Below are 15,893 nucleotides of genomic sequence, written 5' to 3'. Positions count from 1 at the left end.
CCCTGTTGATTCAGGAACACCTTGCTGTGCTCTTATCTCCCATCCTGGTGGGTGGGAAAGAGCAGTTGGAAATGGAGCACATTCTGGATTCCTCACACAGAAATAGGAACAGGGGTACAGCAGGAATATTTAAGTCTTGGAAATGCTACCCAAATGCCAATAAAGTTTCGGAGGTCATAATCAATATTCAAGATGGCCCAGCTCCATTTTCATTTGCAGAACTCCCATAAATTCAAACTACCTGACTTGCCTTACCAAAAAGCTTCTATAGTCATCAGTAATTTTGATTCTGGTTTGGCAACTAGAAAGGGAAGCCTGTGGACAGATCTGTTTCTTTCAGACTACCAGTTTTGAGACAGTTCATTGTTGGAGGAAAAGAGTGAGATATTTGATTTCTCAAGTCTGTCTTGAAGCCTTCAGGAATGGAGTGGGAAAGGAAGAAAGTGGGTCATCTCTCATTCCAATATCTGTGAATCAGGATGAGAAGCTGTTCTTGATCATTCCAAGCAATCAAAGAGGCATAAATAGAAAGCAGGGTGGTGTGGAGATATGTTGAAAGTTATCTGAAATGAAATGCTTAAAATGTCAATTAAGAAAATTTTCACCCAATAGAAAGCATAAATCAAAGTGACCATGAAACAATTAAAAGAGTGGCGGAAAAGCAGAAACAGTCAGCCCAAGTGGGTAGATAGGGACAATAGACTTAACTATAAAAAGTAGCTTTAGTCCACATGTGATAATAAAATATTGACTGCTACCTCTGCCAGGTCAAGTTCAAACCAGCTGAACAGAGCTTGGCAGTGAGTAGTATTCATTTACTTTTATTTACTTTAATATCAGATCTCTGTTTTCTTTTAGTTTCTACTACCTACTTTTCTTTTTTTTTTAAAAAGTTTTTTTATTTATTTTCAAAACAAACACAACACATAAAATCTTACATACTGTATAAAGTGTATCAGTTGGTTACAAAAGACTTTCGTGCATCTCTTCCCCAGTCATCAAGCATAATTCATATTAACTCAAGTATTTTAATTCAGATATTTATACATGTTACCGTCATCATACCTACATTTTCATTTGACTATAGTTGTTTAAACGTCCTTCATCATAAAATATACCAAGATTTAATACATAACCACATAGTGGCATTTCATTTACTATTTCTAAAATCCTCCAATGACACTAAATCCTTATGTCCTATTCTAGCTAAACATCCATAATATTTAATAACAAAGTTTTCTATCCTTCTTTCCAAATCACTGTTTACAATTTACATCTCATTTCCCTATGTTGTACGTACACACACACACACACACACACACACACACACACACACACACACATATATATATATATATATATATATATATATATATATATGTTGTTATCATTATCCCTCCATTATTTAACTATATCCTGCATCATATTTGAAATTTGAAATTTAATAAAATTTGTATGCAGCCCACTCCCATGGGACTCTGGGAGGCTTACAGACAGGATAAAAAGCATTTAAAAATTAAAGGTAAAAATACAGTTGTTAAAATTGCACACCATCCATTCTGCTCTCCCCCCCCCCCCAGTAATCAAGACTTAACTGAAACTAACTTCATTCTTTTTTTATTATTATCAACCTTTATATATAATTCAAAGAGTTTCTAATCTTCCTTTCATGGGTACCATTCAATATTCATATCCAGTTATTACTTATCATAACACTACACATAGTATATATTATTATCATTACCAATTATTTATTTAACTATATTATCACTAAATTTCACGAAGTTTAGTTAGTTTTAAATTATATTCTGCCATCTATCAACCTGTGTCTTTCCAGTAACAAAACAGTGCCATATCTTCTGCCATTTGTGGCATCAGTCCTCTAATTATCTCCTTAATCAACTTTGTATGGATTCCTCTTAGCAACTCTTTGCTTATAAAATCTCTCATGTAATTTCGATGCTCTTCTTCTGTTTCATTAAAACTATTGGTAATAAGATTTCTCTCTTTAAATCCATAAATTCTTTTATTTTTTCCTCTTCTGTATCTTCCCATCTGGGTAGGTTTCCCCTCCATTTAATTCCTCTTTCAGTATTCCACTCTTTCTGTTTTCAGAAACAAACCAATCACCATAAATATCAGCAATTTTAATTTCTTTATATTCATTTTTCTCTTCGATTTTTTGGATTTTAACCATCACTTTTTCCATTTGATGAACATCTTCAACATCTCCATCATATCTTACTGTTAAATGTACTAAGTAATCCAACTTCTTCTCTATCCTCTCACTTGTATTTGATAATTTCTGTATTTCTGAGAGTATCTTTTGCAGATTTAAAACTTCTTTCTGGTGTTGAAATTGCACCATGATTTCCAACTGACAAACACTGCTGCTCTAGCTTAAAAGGTTTTAACAAAATTAAGCATCACAATAATAGTTCACCTTTCTCTGGTTAAAAATCTACTTCAAAGGAATATCTGTGTGCTTTTCTTCTTCTTTTTATCACTCTCTATAAACAAGCTGTGAGTCCTTGAAGTGCCAAGCCAGGATAATCAGTGAAAAAAGTATTTCATTTCCAATACACAAACCTCTAGCCTCCAAGTAGCAGTGTTACAATATTACAATGTTACCATTTCTTTGTTTCTTTTTGTATCTTTTTGTATTTCAAGTTTAAAAACGGCCCGATTCTTAAATGAGTTAGAAAAACACCCTCAGTAATGAAAGAGGAAAGTTTTAGTCCATAGATTACAGAGAATAGTCAAAGAAAATAAAATAAAAGAAGGAAACTTAATCCGTTCATTTTAAAAGGCTTGCATAAATTCCATCCGTAAAAATAGCATTTAAAAAGTAAGATAACCCACTGTTCAAAACCAGTACAAATTTAAATCCACCGCTTATTTCTTCTGTTCTCCAATTTAAATTAATTTTAAGTTTTTTTTATAGGCAGTCACTTTTAAAACAGTAAAAATTCCTCACCAGCTGAAAACACTTTCTCTTTCCCTATCCTTCCATTTTGGAGCCGCTTTGACTTCATCAGCCATTTGTCTGGATTTTTTATCACCGGCTTGAAGAGCTTCTCTTGGATCAATCAGAGACTTTACGATGTCCCTGTGATCAGCAAGATGTATTCTTCCTGTTCACCATCTCTGCAGGACGATTTAGGTCCATTTGGACCACCCAGAGACAAAAGTATTGATTGTGATCTCAGAGCATTGAGATCGCATGTCATGTTGTCACAACTTCGGCTCCTCCCTACTACTACCTACTTTTCTGAAGTTGGCATAATATTTCTTGCCTTGAAGAGAAATAGTACGATGTCTGTGTATATTAGAAAAGAGAAGCCCACTAATAATATATATTACAGTAAATAATAACATTTAATTTGCTGTTTGTTCCTTTAAGCAAAGAGGATGAGACAGGCTGGGTTTAATTTTTCTTTTTGAACTTTTGCACCAGCTCTCTACTGAGTTGGCATTTTAACATTGTCTCTCCCAATTTGAAATGTATTCTATAGGTTTCTTCCTTCAAGTAAGTATACTTTGCTGCTACAACTAGATCAGAAAAATTATGATTGCTCTAGGCACCATAATATGTATACAAAATTTAATTGGAAAGCCAGTTCTGCATGAAGTATTTTCAAGTTAGTAGGTAATTCTAATGCATTTTTTTTTCAATTCAGACATCATGCAGATTGTACAAATCCTCAAGTGATGATCAGTGCAAATGTCTTCAATCAGAATTTGTAGAAGTCATCACAGAAACCCAGCAAATGTAGTGTTGAGAATTCTCAGGCCCGAACAATATTCTGCTAAGTCCCCAGCTTAATGTCCCATTGCTGATGGGGAGTATTACATTTCTATAAGATTGTGCAGTATGTAATTCATTATGCTAAAGTTTATTATTATCTCTCTCTCTCTCTATCTATCTATCTATCTCTATCTCTGTCTCTGTCTCTATCTATATATCTATATATCTATATATCTATATATCTATGGGTTTTTTTCCCTCCACATTAAGGAAAAGTCCTGAAGATACTCATTCTGAACAACTAAAAGAAAAAGAAAAACAAAGTTTTTTCAGGGCAATAAAAAAGAAAAAGAAGAAATCTCAGTCAGTAAGTAGCTCATGTTTTCTGTAACATTTTGCTTGACTACTTTAGTCTTCTGCAGGGAAGAACTTCCTTATTGAGGTATCAGCTACCAGATTTGGCAAATACAAAGGATTTGAAGATTATTGTGAAATTTCTGGACAATCCTACTTGCTGAGTTCCTAACATGAGAAATACATTTCTATGACCTCCTATGAATAAAATTAAATATTAAATAAATAATGAAGCAATTGATGTCAGATGATTTTCTTGGTAAATAGCTAGAAGCCAAATCAGAATTTGTGAGGCATTCCCAAGCAAATAGGAAGTAGATTCTGACAGTTCTGTAGTGCCAAATGAGGAGAGTATGAGGCTGATTGCTGTGTCAAACTCTTCGTGGTTGTAAAGGAAGTATTTGCCACTTTCCCCCCATTTCACCTCTCTGTACAGCCTACCGACTGCTGTCATTTGTTCAATTTTAGTTACTTACAAACCTCGATATCCCAAAAGTCTGGTAGCACTTTTTAAAACTAAGAAATGATACTACAAGATGTTAGCTTTCGTGAGCTATAGCTCACTTGATCAGAAACATGGGTTGGGTTAACTGATGTAGGGTTCAAATATATTAGTATAAGATTGGGAATTAAAGGGAGAGGAACTTATCTTTATTGTCATAAAGAATTTAAGAAACAAAAATGGCATACTGTAGCAATGAATAAAATTCTGAAAAGTTTTGGGATTTTGAATGAATTTAATAATATGTACTATCCCCTTGAAACAAGGAGCCTCTCTCCTTGAAAATTTAAACTATTATTTAAGAATGAAAACATTTCTATGATCCTTCCACCAGTTTACTTCATGTTAATATCCCTTCCTCTTTTCTCCATCCATGTAGGGGATAGGAAAGAATTGTGATTTTTGAGATGGGTGTCTCTATAAATTGATATAGATAAATAATAAGTAAATAATAAACAATTATTATACTAAGCAGAAGAACCATTTTAATCTATTATTTTAAATATATTGATTTACAATGAAGACTTGGAAATTAGAGATGAAGTACATCAGAATTTTTTATTGTCAGCAGATAAATCATTTAAGGATTCCTTAGTTTTGTTCCTATATAATTTAGTTACTGCATAGATTTTTCTGAAATTCTTGGTGTTTATTCCTACATAAGACCTATCTATTTAATAAGTTTTATTTTCTAATTAGCCTTTTGAAAAATATAGCTTTAAGTTTGCATTTCCATTGAGATAATGGTTTTATGAATCTACATTTTTTTTTAAATTGCATGTATGTGGGGGTTTTGTGTTTCTCTCCAAGTTTGCTGAACCTTTAACAAAAATTATACAAAACCTATTTTGTTGAAGTAAAATGATACATATACACTTAATTGCCTATTTATGAAAATTTGGAATGTTTTGATAATAGTTATAGTCATAGTTCATATACAAAATTTAAACCACCCAAAGAAATGTATTCTATACTTACTAAATATATACATTTGATAGGCACATTCTTAAGGGACACGGTGGCTCTTGGCTAAGATGCTGAGTTTGTCGATCAGAAAGGTTGGCAGTTTGGCAGTTCAAATTCCTAGTGCTACTAACGGAGTGAGCTACCGTTATTTGTCCCAACTTCTGCCAACCTAGAAATTCAAAAACATGTAAAAATGCAAGTAGAAAAATAGGGACCACCTTTGGTGGAAAGGTAACAGCATACTGTGCACCTTCAGCGTTTAGTCATGCTGGCCTCTTGACCACGGAGACATCTTCGGACAGCGCTGGCTCTTTGGCTTTGAAACAGAGATGAGCATGGCCCCCTAGAGTCGGGAACAACTAGCACATATGTGCGAGGGAAACATTTACCTTTAGACACATTCTTAAAGCATATTGTATGAGCATTTAAGCTTAGATTATTTCTTTTTTTTTCTTATTCAGCAGAGCAATTAGCCTTATCATGACATAATTATAAAATGTTAGATTAAACATCTGTGATCATTGAAGCTTTTGTATATAATTCAACAAATAAGAGACATGAGTAACTCTTCTGAATTAGAATTATTTGTGCAATTCGTTTTTATATCTTATATTACAGACAGAATCTACCAAGATGGAGAATCCAAGCATCAAGAAATCTCTTTTTCCACTTTTTATTTCAAAGAATCATTTAAAGCATAGCTCTTCTTTGAAAAAGAATCCTGTAGTCACTCTACCTATGGTATTAACTTTTAAAAAATGGTAGCACTGAAAAAACTTGCTACAGTAGATCTATTTTACTTACCACTATAGCGTGTGTGTGTGTGTGTGTGTGTGTGTGTGTGTGTGTGTGTGTGTAATATGATAGATAGACAGACAGACAGACAGACAGACATTTTTCTCATGGGATCATACTCTTCACGCAAATTAAGTATCTTGAGCCAATTCTACAAATTCAGGGAACCTGGAAGTTTTTTCCTCCAAATTTCAAAGAAATGCAACATTATGAATAATATTATCATCAGGATTAGAAATGAACATTTAATAAAACATAAAAGACAACTTCTTTTATAATCAGTGTGAGTAGTATGCAATTATTTTTTTCAAATGGAATATTCTTATTTATACGTAAACCTTACTGCTTTGGTTTACCTAAATAAAAATAATACACAATGTATTAGCCATGGTTGAATTTCATTGGATATAGAACACTTTGGAAAGCTTTTATATTCTCTATATTCAATTATCTTATTATATGTTGTTGGGAAAATAAAATTAATCCCCCTATATTTAATGGATTAACAATTTTTAATCCTAAATTTTATTTGCTGAGAAAGGAGTCTTAGCCAGTAATCGCCTACTCCCTGTTAGACGACTAAACTGTTCAGAAGATATATTCAGCCAAAGTTTTTCTCTGAAACTGGCATGCTGCCTTATTTAGCAGTTTCTCTGATTAGTAAACATATGTTTTTAACTAAATCTTATTTTTTTTTTATAAGGGAAAATGCTCTTCCTTATAAAAGTACTGCAAAAGTAATTGATGACTGTTTATATTTCTTCCTTAGCAAAACACATAGTTTTTGTGGAAATGGCTCATGATCTTAAAAGCAATATGGAATGTCGTGAAAATGAGGGTGAAATAGAGCATTGCACTTAACTGCTCCGTCTCTTTTTTGCAGTATTTAACTAACAGCATGTGAATGCCTTAAGGGTTGAGGTTATAAAAATATGCATGGCATCTATAAATACATTATTAATATGGAGATCTTAAAAGGGCATAGCAATAATGGATTCACTTCCATTGCTTTGATCAGAGAAGTGGGAGATGAGACATAACTTAGAATTTTTGTTCTCAGGAATTAATGAATACATATTGTTCCATGTTACAGATGCCTGGAAGCGAAAGTCAGGATCTTTTGGCAATACAAAAAGCTATTCACACATCTAATCATCCAGCCAGCAGGCAGAAGGACTGGCATTCTGAAAAGATGACAGAAATCCAAGGACATGTATGTTTAAATATTGCTTCATTTCATTTTAAGTCATTTGGCAGGTGAATAGTTGTTCTAAGTTACAAAACAGAGTAGCTTTGAACTTTTATTCTTGGGATCTCAAACTGAAATCATCACAAGTGCTTCTTGATTATTAGTTCATTAACCCAGAGCTACATTGGAATTTTTTAATAAATCAATTAAAAAGATTTTACCAGCAGTGCCCACAGAGCCTTGGTGCTTTTATCAGATTGGCAAAAGAAGCTATTTCAGTGTTGCACTTTTAACAGTACTATGACGTATCTTTTACCCGAGTAATTTTACCTGAAAGCTTGCAATTCCTCGAGTTCCCTGGGGGACATACTGTACATTTGGGTTTTAGTAGCGTGACCCTTGGGAGAATCTTAGTGATACAGTCGGGGCGGGGGGAGCTCAACGGAGCCCTCCTTGTGTTTCCAGGGAATTCTCTGAGCTGGGTCGGTCCTCTCAGCCACAGCTGTTTCTTTATTTGGATTTTTCCCCAGTTTCTCCTTTCATTCATCTGATCCACTCACTTTCCACCGGAATCTTAGGGTCCCCTCTTTCCAGTTTACTCTGGGGTTTTATCTCTTCAGCAAGGTGAGTCCCAGATCTAGTGACCACTCCATTCCGGGTGCCTGTGAGTCTCTCATCATGGGTCCCCATGGCTATTTTCAAGGACTCTGTGGCAAAAGTGGCTGGCTCCTCTGCGCAACTGACCCATCTAATTGGCAGAATGCAATGGGGGTCTTTAGCTTCCGTAGGTGGATGTCCAATTTCCCAACCAGGCGGGCTTATTAAGCCCCGGGTACACTCTGAGTTCAGAGATGCGGTGGCTCAGTGGCTAAGATGCTGAGCTTGTCGATCAGAAAGGTCAACAGTTCAAATCCCTTGCGCCGCATAATGGAGTGAGCTCCCGCTACTTGTCCCAGCTTCTGCCGACCTCACAGTTAGAAAGCATGTAAAAATGCAAGTAGAAAAATAGAAACCACCTTTGGTGGGAAGGTAACAGAGTTCCGTGCTCCTTCGCCGTTTAGTCATGCTGGCCACATGACCACGGAGACTTCTTTGGACAGCGCTGGTTCTTCGGTTTTGAAATGGAGATGAGCACTGCCCTCTAGAGTCAGGAACGACTAACATATATGTGCGAGGGGAACCTTTACCTTTGCACCCTGAGTCCAGAAAGGCTGAGAGCCTTACTCTCTTTTTCCAGCTGGAGATTAATAGTCTTAGGGGCAGTGTGACCGGTTTGATCAGTTCACTTACCAGCGGGTCATCTTCGGGGTCGCTTTGGAACAAGCCCGGGTCTTTTCCTGGTGAGGCCAGAGTTCCCTCCCCTGGTTTTGCGAAGGAGCAAAACACCATGACCTCTCCGCTTCTCAGTGTCTTTCCCGCAGGGGTGGCTTTCATCTGATAGGCATTCGGGTTTTTGAGCGCTATTCAGCTTTGTAATGCCCTTCCTTCCTGCACTTGAAACAGGCAGATGGTCATGCTAAGAGGGCAGTTTGCGGCTTGAACAGTTCTCATTTCCCCTGGTTTGGTGATCTCTTCCAGGTTCTCCCCACTTGGTACTGGTTTCTGGCCAGTTCAATCTCTACCTCTTCAGCCAGGATGTACCAGTCATGGAGGCGGTTTGGGGCCCCTTGGGCTAGGCGGACATAGTAGAGGCCCCTCCTTGAACCAGCTTATCAGGATGTCTTCCAGCCAGTCTACTTGGCAGGCAAAGTCTCAGAATTCCTTGGTATATGTGGCTGGCAGCCTGCTTCAGAGTTCTTATGCGGACACGGGCTTTTCAATCTGCCAGGGGGTCCTCAAAGTGGCAGCGGAGAGCCATCATTAAACAGTTGAAGTTCTGTAGCTCTAGGGCATCAGCATTGTGGAGGGTCACCATCCACCAGATTGCCGCTCCTTTCAGGGCCAGGGTGACAACTCTGACTCAGATGCCTTGGAAATCCTGTCTGTATTCCTGCATGTACATGAGGACATGCACCAGAAAAAAAACCAACTGCTGCAGGTCGCCATCATACTTCACTCCCAGGGGAACGGTTGCTTTCCAGCTGTGGTGCTCTTGGCTGGCCTGAGATGTTCGCAGGAGCTGGTGCTGCACGGAGCGGGTTTGCTGGGATGACTACTGCTCCCACAGCCCCGTCTGCCTGATCTGTGGCTGTCAGATACAGGGTGGCAGCTCTGACTCCATCGGCTGTTGCTGCCACCTTGCCTCCTCTCTTGCAACAGTCTAGCTCCCCCTTGGCTCTTAGGTTCTCAAAAGCCTCCATCACAAAATGCATGACATGTCTTTTCAGTCAATTGTCCCCAGTCAGCTCTTGGCCCAGTTCCTCCTGGTCCCACAGGGCTTCCAGCTTGCATTTTCAGCCTGGCTGCCAGTCGCCTCGAGTAAGGGTGATGCCTTTGATTCTTCCGCCCCAGCTGTCTTTCTTCCCTACTCTGATCGACCATCTCAGTGTTGTGGGGTCCTCCAAAACAGCTTCAATGGGGCACACAGAGATTGCATCTGGCTGGGTGGCGGTAGAGGTTTCACCCCAGCATTCTTCCTCTCCGTACTTGCCACTTTGATCAGACATGGCTTGGTAGAGTGAGTAGAGCTTCTCCAGGTTGACCACTTTTGCAGATCCTGCTTTATGTTAGATCTGCCTCTCCTTTCCCTTTAAGAAAGTAAAACTCTTGAAACCATTAACATTTCAAAAGGAACCTTTTATTGAAGGAAAGGGATTGCAGGACAAAGGAAGCAGGATCTACAGTTTCCTGGTCAATTCAGTTAGGATAAAGCAGTTAGAAAACCCTCCCCTCAGTCCAATGTTGAATAAGCCAATCCGCACATGCGTAGTGTGTCAGTCTCTGCTTTGTTTTGAGAAGCACAGGCTGAAAAGGTGTTAAGTTATTCCAAGGCATCTCTTGCTGGAGGCTTCGGAACTGAGACAAAACAGATGGCTCTCCTCCCCCCCCCCCCCGCCCTACATTCCCAAGAAGGAAACTCAAAGTACAGGATACATAGACATCAAGGAAAAGGCTATAAACTAAAGAATGCAGGTGGGCCCCTTCCCTATTAGAATAGCAGCATCCTGATAGGATCTATGGGATCTGACAGTTTCTCTACTTCCCCTTTTAGTGAATTCTAAGAACCCCTATTGTCCATGACCGCTTAAAGATTTCAAGCCAATTTATTGAATAATTGACAGTCTAATGTGCAATGTCAATATGCAAAACACTTAACAAAAATAAGGAAACTAAGAAGGAGGGAAACCAAGGCTGGAGGGAAATAAATAACAAGAGACACCCATCATTTTCTACATTCTGTCTTTCAGAGTCAGCCTCTAAAATCTTTACGCAAGCTGTTACATCTTTCTTCCACCTCCTCAAACCATTCAGTTCCTTCTGAAGCCCGATTCCAGCCTTTACCAAATCAGCCAGCTAAAACCTCTTTTTCTGAAGTTCGAATTCATCCTATGAGTCAAGCTTCCACTACCAGCAGCAACAACCTACGCCAAGAATCTCAATCAAAAGGCAGAGCAGCCCTCCAGATCCCAAGCCAGATGGAACCAAGCTGGCATGTTTCCCCAGGGAACAGAAGTGCCAGTGAGACATCATCATATTCAGATCAGATAGCTTCGAAAAGTGGGCAAAATGGGCATACGTATAATCGAACAAACCGATCTCGAATGCCAAATCTGAATGATTTAAAGGAGACAGCTTTGTAATTGTATCCAAGAAAGTGATATTACAGGGGTTGACTGAGGGATATGGTGATGCCAGTGATTGGAGTAATGATTGTATTGCAGCTTTACAAAAGAGTGTGCAATATGGAGTATGTAAAGCTACTACTACCACATCATTAGGGATTGTATATCCAAATGAACTTTATAAATTGCCATTCACACATTATAATAGCAAAAGAATGTGCAATTCAGGGAGAACAAACTATTTGCCCTTTTCTCTCAGCTTACATTCCAGCTTAATATGCACATTTGTCTGAAAACTATTTCGGCACTTTGGGGAATTAAAAAAAATATTTAGATGTATGCCCTTTTAAAAAATATTGCTGCCTAAATTTTAAAAAAAACCTAAATAGGGTTTATGTGATCTATTTGTATCTTTAGTATGGTTTAAAGTTTTAGGGTTTTTTTTGTTTTTAAAACTTCCATATTTGATAAGATTTGTAATATTTATTATCTAATACCTTATTGTTATATCACATTTTATGTTATAACATTATTTGGAGCTGTATGAAAAATTATAATGAAGTGAAAACAGCTATAATAGTTTCTACAAAAATAACATTTATTACATCAGGAATATTTTATTATAAATATATATGTATGTGCGCGTATGTGTATGTGACTCTATATATATTTATATAATAAATAATTGGTTTTTTTAAGATATTCACTTTAAATATCGTTATGACACTATCTGCCATATTTTTATACATTTGTGATATTAAGTGCAGTATTATACTTAACAATAAATAGGAACTAAATATGTATTGAAGTATAACAATATGATTTTTACTCCCACCCTAGATGCAGTGATATGGGCTATATCCACTGCTGATCTTCTGCTGATGAGAGGTTCATGATCCAATAAAAGGAATCAAGTGTGCTATGTTGCTTCTCCTTGTGGCTCTCATCCCCGCCCTTTTCTGCTAATAAAAGCTTTTAAGAACTCAAAGAACCTTCTGTCAGTTGAACAACAACACTGAATACATCCCATTATAATGCCACAAGTAAAACAATTGTTTTAAGATTTGCTGTAGACATTTTGATTGGGGTAATAGATTAAAAGCTAAAAACATAAAATATGAACAACAGTGTTGCTTCCCTTAAATGTATATATAGCTTTCCCATTCGTATCAACGTGAAATAAACATTTGCATAATGGAGGTAGACATCTAGTGTGCTTGCAATCTTCCACCCAGGTAAACCGACCCATACCAAGAAAGCAAAGCAGATGCTCTTCCATTTAATACATGGGGTGAAGACCAAAGAGCCACAGCAAGAGATGCCAGTGGCAAACCAAAGTTGGCATGACACAGCACTGTAAATCATGGTGTAAGGTTTTAACTTAACATGGTATCTGCACTTTGTTCGGAATAGTATTAAACAGAAAGTAAGATACAATACAGAAGTGTAAGAGAGACTGTCGTACTTCCATTTTGCTTTTAAGGTTTTATAAAAAGATTGATATTTAAGAGAAAAATCATTTCTAATGAAATTTAATCCCCCCATATCACTTATAAGAATAGTTCTGTGAACATGTTTCACTCATCCAGTGTATGATATTTTCTAATTTCTTATCAAATCTTAGGATTTTTTAAAATGGAGTGCTAAATCTAGCTAATATTTATTTGCTTATAAGAAATACTCAGGAAATTATTTGGAAATTATTTTTCATTCAATATAAAGTTGGTCAGTGAAAAAAGAATGAAGACAATAGTGTCAGAACAATACATTTTAACTCAAATGTATACAATATATTATTGAATCAACTCCATAAAAAAATGATCTGGACAGTATATAGTTGGTGATACTTATTAATAATAGATAACACAGATGAATAAAAATATTTAATCTGGTAAATTTATGTATAATTTTTTTAATGTTATATTTCAAAGTTTTGAACACAGTATTTACTGTTAGATAATCCAAAATTTTCAGTGGAGATAGTCAGTATCTAGTTTGCTGTATAGAAAATAGGCATTATAATAATATATAAAATTCATGGCTAATATCTGTGGAAAACACAGTTTAGACTATGACAGAGTGACTCAGGCAGTCAATTATGTTTGTTTAATTCATAGGGTGTCTTTTGTAATTTAATACACAGTCACCTGCGGTATATGTTCCCAATATTTCTGGCTGCATAGCTGCATTTTCCAGAAAAAGAATTTCAGACTCAAATAGTGCTGTTTGAATGTGGCAAATAGTTTTTATTTGGCTTGTATGTACTTTACAGAGTAATACTTCTTACTTTGCTAGTAATTTGCACAATTTATAAGGCTACTTATAACTCTTTTGATTCATAGATGTCTAACAGAAAACATTTAGCAGTAAATTAGATATACTAGAGAATTGCTATTTGTACTACTAGATGTTGCAGGTAAGGATACCCTTTTTAAGGTTAAACTTGAGAATGTGTGAATTTCATTTTTTGGGTGTTCCCTAAAGAAAATTATTTCTTTTAGTAATGTGTACATTCTGATCTGTTAATAGAAAGAACATTTCAAAGGTCTTGCACTATACTTAATTTATGTATCCAAGCTTTGTAATATATGTTAAACTTGTAAATATGCAAAGATGTCTCCTCCCTCCCCAAAAAACCTCCTTATTGGTTAATGAAGATTTCTTAACATTATAAGAGAAGCAAAGCCTATTATGCATTCAGCTATGATTAAGTGTGAATTTTTTTCTTCGCTGAGATTACGTAAGTACATTGCTGTTCTCTGTACTTTTATAAGAATAGTGCAGATAGTTTAGGTGATTTATGTTCTGATAGTATTGAAGGAGCAAAAGAATCTATTATAGTTGTGTATATCAATAACTGCACACACTTCCCTGGAAGGCTTGTTATATATTTTCTTTTTTCTAGAAAAAGAAAACAAAAATGTTTGCACGTAATTTATTCAGAGCAGATTTTAAAAATGTCAAAAAGCTTTACTTAATAATTTTGCAAAAGTTCCCTTTTGCCAATGAAATGTTTGGAAGCATGGCTGAACAGATTTTTGAAAGTAGAATTCTACTTTCTGAATCTTGTATACACTATTAAGAAGTTTTTCATAATATTTCATATATTTTCTAGTATAAACAATATTTTTCAAAAGATTATTTTCCATCCCTTAATTTCATTTTCATTACATTTTGAGTAATTAATAAGTTGGTAAAGGAATTATCGTGGGATGGGCACTTTTGCCATTCCCTGAAAAACATTTAGTATCTTTAACCTGGATTGAGTTTTACAACTCAGTCCAAAAGGGTTGATGGTTTCACATGCTTAACATATTTTATATATCACAAGGCTTCCCATTTCTCTGTTTCTAAATTCTCAGATATACTGAGCTCAACCTTACTTCTATTTCCATAGAAATTTTGGAAAACTAAGGTAAGTTGCATCCTTACAGAGAAAAATATGTAATATTTCATGTAATTTTTAAAATAAAACTCCTTTCTATTTCACATTCATTCTCTTTTCTATTTCCCATTTTTATCTATTATATCACCCAAAGAAATAGTATTTCATAATCCATACTAGTAACTGTTTTCACATTGCCTTAAATACATTCAGCTTTTATTTTTATGCTGCATATTTCAATTACAATTGACACTTCAATGGAATTTTGTTTCAAAAATATCTTAAAATCAAGGTAGGAGGAATAAATGTTTTTAAAAATCCCTTATTTACAAAACAATTTAAATTTTCAAAAGGAATTGACAGAAAAAGTATTTATTTGAAAGTATTTATTTGGAAATCATTTAGCGTATATGATATAAATGAGAAAAAAAATGACCTGCCTAAACATTTTTGATTAAGAATGTGACAATGAGGGGGTTTTTGGTTTGTTTTTTTACTTGTTTGTTTGGTGTTTGCTGTAAATAATGTTATGTTTGGTATTAAGAAACTGTTTTCATGCAGTGAATTTCCTCCAAAGTGTACTGAAGTTCTTTGTGCCAAATATATATATATATATATATATATATATATATATATATATATATATATATATATATATATATATATATATATAATATTTCATTGAGGAAGGCTTAGAAAAATGGGATATGGTAATTTTCAAAACATATTTTTTCCTTATTTGCAGTCTTTAAAAGATAAATTAAACTGTGATATTATTCTCTATTCTAGAAGAAAGTGTCTCTATTTACAAAACATCTTCCATAAAAAACATCTTCCATAAAAAACATCTTCCATAAAAAACATCTTCCATAAAAAACATAAAGCTGGCTTGTACATGAGAATTTGTAGCAAATTGCAACAAAAGCCATTCTTTTATCCTCTGATAACTGATATTCAATAATTTTTAATAAAAATGGTTGTCTCTAAGACAAATGAACTTGATAATGACTCTTTATTTCCTAGTGTATTTTCTTAATTTCATGTTATGATCCTTATAAAAGAGCTTATCTTGCCATTCATATAAATTTTTAAAATATTGCATTGCAGAGTTTCTAAAACTTCATGACATAATTTATGTTAGAGAATTATAGGCTGATGATAGGAAGTCTGATGCTTGTTCAAAGTAATTAACATAACTACTTTGGGATCCTGTTTTGTTCCCTTTTAAATCA

At 35.3% G+C, this 15,893-nt stretch overlaps 1 protein-coding gene across 4 annotated transcripts in view; it reads left to right on the top strand.

The window, feature by feature from the left end:
- Positions 1 to 12,507, top strand: part of CDKL5 (cyclin dependent kinase like 5) — an 80,423-nt gene extending 67,916 nt beyond the window's left edge. For 3 of the 4 annotated variants that reach the window (XM_032226520.1, XM_032226518.1, XM_032226519.1), the window contains 3 exons: positions 4,019 to 4,115; positions 7,459 to 7,578; positions 10,902 to 12,507. In XM_032226520.1, coding sequence (XP_032082411.1) covers positions 4,019 to 4,115; positions 7,459 to 7,578; positions 10,902 to 11,294 — 610 coding nt within the window. In that variant the 3' untranslated portion in view covers positions 11,295 to 12,507. Of the gene's footprint in view, positions 1 to 4,018; positions 5,622 to 7,458; positions 7,579 to 10,901 lie in introns of those variants that run through there. The other variant, XM_032226521.1, reaches the window with a different exon arrangement.
- The last annotated feature ends 3,386 nt before the right edge of the window (positions 12,508 to 15,893 follow it).

This window comes from Thamnophis elegans, chromosome 11, assembly GCF_009769535.1.
Source record: "Thamnophis elegans isolate rThaEle1 chromosome 11, rThaEle1.pri, whole genome shotgun sequence".
Taxonomy (NCBI): domain Eukaryota; kingdom Metazoa; phylum Chordata; class Lepidosauria; order Squamata; family Colubridae; genus Thamnophis; species Thamnophis elegans.
Note: the sequence above shows the minus strand (reverse complement) of the source record. Positions and strands in the feature narration are given on the sequence as shown.